This window comes from Ctenocephalides felis, unplaced genomic scaffold (genome assembly GCF_003426905.1).
Source record: "Ctenocephalides felis isolate EL2017-DRISC unplaced genomic scaffold, ASM342690v1 CF-g0.4_SCAFFOLD_01492, whole genome shotgun sequence".
NCBI classification, from domain to species: Eukaryota; Metazoa; Arthropoda; class Insecta; order Siphonaptera; family Pulicidae; genus Ctenocephalides; species Ctenocephalides felis.
In genome coordinates, this window is record NW_020537646.1 from 53383951 (window position 1) to 53388033 (window position 4083).

Below are 4083 nucleotides of genomic sequence, written 5' to 3' on the forward strand. Positions count from 1 at the left end.
ACTTTTCATAGCTTTATTCAGTAATTTTCTTATATATGATTATGTTTAAAATTGCATCATTAAATTCACACTTTCCCCAATTTTTAACTTACCTGAGGAGAAGCTTGAATCTAAAAAAATCGAAAATTATTATTAACGAATTATTATTATTACTTACCGGAGGAGAAGTTTATGGTTTCATCAAAAAATCCGATTCGCAAATTTTATGTTTTCTCGACGTTTCAAGCCATTCTGAATCGAATGAGACTAGATTTGGAAAAAGTATGTGTTTTTTAGGGTGTTGCTTGATTGAATTGAATTTTGCTTTTCGAAGGACCGATTGTAAATACTTTGATTTTGTAACTAGTAATATTTATTTTACTTTAATTACATAAATTACATCGTATTTATAATAATTATAATATGGTTTTATTACGTGTTGAATGATTTGAGTTTAATTTTATAATAAATCGATTGATGATTTTTTGTTTTCTATTTCGCATATACCCGCATGCTTTGATTGGCGCGAACATACTCCCGGGCTTGAAATATAGATTTCAAAATATTTGGTAATCTTCGTGAATGTGAATTAAGTTGTTGTTAATGGTTTTGGTAACACACATATTCTGTGAACAGCACGCTTAAGTATACCACCCTTTGTTTTAATTGTTACCACACGCACAATTCGATCGTCTCCTGGGTGCGTTTCAATGATACGTCCTAATTTCCACTGCATTGGAGGTAAATTTTCTTCTTTGATTACTACCATTTCCCCTATTTCAATTTGCTGTGATTGTTGCACTTGCCACTTCGTTCTACCTTGTAACTCTGAAATATATTCTTTGTGCCAGCGTTTCCAAAAATGTTGCACAAGTTTTTGGAGTCGTTGATATCGAGAAAGTTTATTGTCAGGTATATCAAACACTGACGGATCTGGAGTTGAAATCAAGGATTTTCCAATGAGAAAATGACCAGGAGTTAATGAATCATAATCGTTAGGATCGGAGCTTAAAGGAGAAATTGGTCTTGAATTCAATATTGCTTCGATCTGGGTCAGAACCGTATAAAAATCTTCGAAGGTTAAAATGGCGTTTCCTAATATTCGTTTTAGGTGAGCCTTGCATGACTTTATGGCAGCTTCCCAAATTCCTCCGAAATGAGGAGAATTCGGTGGAATGTGCTTCCATGACACACCTACGTTAATCATTTTATCAGTAATCTCGTTTTGATTTGACTTTCTTTGTAAAAATTTATACAGTTCCTTTAATCCAGAAGCTGCGCATATGAAATTCGTTCCATTATCTGAATATATTTCGCGAGGTTTGCCACGTCGTGCCATAAATCGTTTTAAGGTTGCCATGAAACTATTCGTCGTTAAATCAGATACTAATTCAATATGAATTGCCTTCGTAACAAAGCATACAAACAAACATATATACGCCTTTAATTTTTTGTACCCTCTTGTTTGACGATCTCTTTTTAAGACAGGACCTCCGTAATCTACTCCGCATATAAAGAAAGGTGATTGCGGCGTTACACGACTTTTAGGCAAATTAACCATTAATGGATGGATCAATGTGGTTTTACTTTAAAGCATGTTACACATTTTTGTACGATTGATCTTGTTAAGTTTCTACCTCCGATAGGCCAATAGGTATTACGCAACGTATTTAATAGCATTTGTGCTCCGCAGTGATACAATTTTAAATGCTCATGTCTAGCTATCAGAATTGTTAATGGGTGATTCTTTGGTAATATTATTGGATGGCATTTATCATATGCTAAATTAGAATTTTTTATCCGCCCCCCGCGTAAAATTCCATTTCTACCTAAGAATGGAGTTAGTGATTTTAGTTTTGAAGATTTGTTTAGTGCTCCCTTACTGATAATTATGTCTATGTCATGCTTGAATATATCATGTTGTGATAATTTTATTAAATTTTTTAATGAATCATTGAATTCGTTAATGGTAAGTGGACCATGTAATCTTTTGTTCTTAATCAATTTAGAATTCTGATAGAATCGATAACAGAAAGCTACGACTCGTACTAGTTTTATAAATGAAGAATATAATGAAAAAAGTTCATTAGTATTGATTTTCGTGCAAATCAAATTTGTAATTCTGATTCCTATATCAGTCTCTGGAATCGTAAGATAGTTAGTTATGCGTTGCTATGTTTCAGTTAAATTTTGTAACCAAAATGGACCTTGCCACCATAAAGATGATTTTAATAAATCAAGCACCCGCGTGAAATGAGATCTGCTGGATTATCTTGCGATCGGACATGAAACCAATTGTTGGCGTCGGTTTTTGTTTGAATATCAGAAACTCTATTGGCAACAAAAGTTTTCCATTTGTAAGACGGAGATTTTATCCACGAAAGGGTTATTGTGGAATCGCTTCAATAGAATTCTTTATCAAACGCGATATTTAATGCCCGTTTTGTTTTTTGCGTAAGATTCGCTAATAATTGTGCCGCACAAAGTTCGAGACGCGGGAGTGTGATATTTTTTAATGGCGCTACTCGAGCGCTATTAGTTTTATTTTAATATCAGAATTGATATCGATAGATCGTACATATTGTTGTACACCCTGGCTGCCAACAAGTTATGTTGAGGCCGTCACCAACAATTATGTTGCGTACCAACGATGTCAACAATTAAAATTAGGTTCTTCTGCTGCTATCATAAACTTTACCACTGTGAAATACTTAATTAAACATCTGAAGACATTTATAAATTTTATTTAATTCATTACTTGGTTACACTTAATACACAATTGATATTTTAAGATAAGAGTGATGTGAACTATTTGGCAACTGAACTGAGAATGAACACATATTCTCCTGTCTTCCGACTTTTTATAATCTCCGATGGTGACGTAATCATTCTTCCAGAAAAATACGTTAAAATGATTCATATTGGCTTATTCGTCATCACAGAAACCCGTTACGAATGAGTCAGCTATTTACTTCGACGCATTTGCGGTTACAGATTTGTACACGTGCATGTTTACAATGTTGCTTATCTCTAATACTTTGTTGCAAGTCCATGAATCATTTTAACTGCGTAATTCATATTGACTGTTACATCGATTTACAATATTATTTATAACTATTGTAAAGGGTGAATACCACAACACCTCATCCGCCGAAAAAACGCGCGCCCTCGTGCGTTCACAAAAGAAAGCATTTCGGGTGCTTCAAAAAAATGTTTGTGCTCATGCTATTACATTGTACAGATTTCTTATAATTATTTGTTTGGATATAATTAATATAATGTTGAAGTTCATATAATATTTCAAATACATTTTTTTCTTCTTCATGAAATTTCGAAAAATTTAAAAAAAAATGTTAATTAAAAAAAAATTCAAAAATTGTGTTTATTGTAGAACAATATCATGAATTTACAATTAAGCATAATTTTATTTCAATGGTAATATTTTTCAAAATTTCATGATTACAGTTGAGTTATATAACATCTTTATAATATTTCAAAATATGACATTTCATTAGTTAATAATAATGTGAACAGTTTTACAATAATTATCATGACTTATAATATAACAATGCTTTTTTTAAAAAAAAAAAAAAAAAACTTGATTTCATTTACATTATAAATTTTAATGTTTGTGAAAAAAAGTTTGAGAATCTTTGGTTGTGACAATTTTATTATAATTCATTTGTCTTTTATCTCTTTCTAACATGTAATTCATTTTTCTTTGTAAACTTAACTTGTTGTCTTTTTTGACAATTGTAATATTTTATTTCATTTTTGGTTTTATAAATTTCAATTCGCAAAAAAAAAGTCGTCAGTTGGCATGTCCTTTGTCGTTGATCCGTATGATCCGTCCTGTACCATTCGTCTCAACAACTCTGTATGCATCTTTAAATAGAGGCATCAGTTTTTTAGATTTACTTGCATAAGGGTTTTTGTCTGTTGATAATTCTAAATCGTCGTTTTTGAATGTCCGTTGTGGTTTTACGTACTTGTCGTAGGATTTCTTTGATTTGGTTTGTTGATAACGATGTTTGGTAGTAGTTGTAACTACCTCTGGTCCTTCAACTTTTTTGATCGTTTTGTTTGTTTGAAATTCTGAACGTT

At 31.8% G+C, this 4083-nt stretch overlaps 1 protein-coding gene across 1 annotated transcript; it reads right to left on the minus strand.

The window, feature by feature from the left end:
- Positions 1-568: 568 nt before the first annotated feature.
- Positions 569-1540, minus strand: LOC113371391. The gene has a single exon (XM_026612019.1). It carries the CDS (start codon positions 1538-1540, stop codon positions 569-571), a length of 972 nt encoding a protein of 323 aa, XP_026467804.1.
- Positions 1541-4083: the final 2543 nt, after the last annotated feature.

Excerpts from the sequence above, each read along its gene's own strand:
- LOC113371391 (XM_026612019.1), bottom strand. The coding sequence starts at position 1,540 with ATGGTTAATTTGCCTAAAAGTCGTGTAACGCCGCAATCACCTTTCTTT.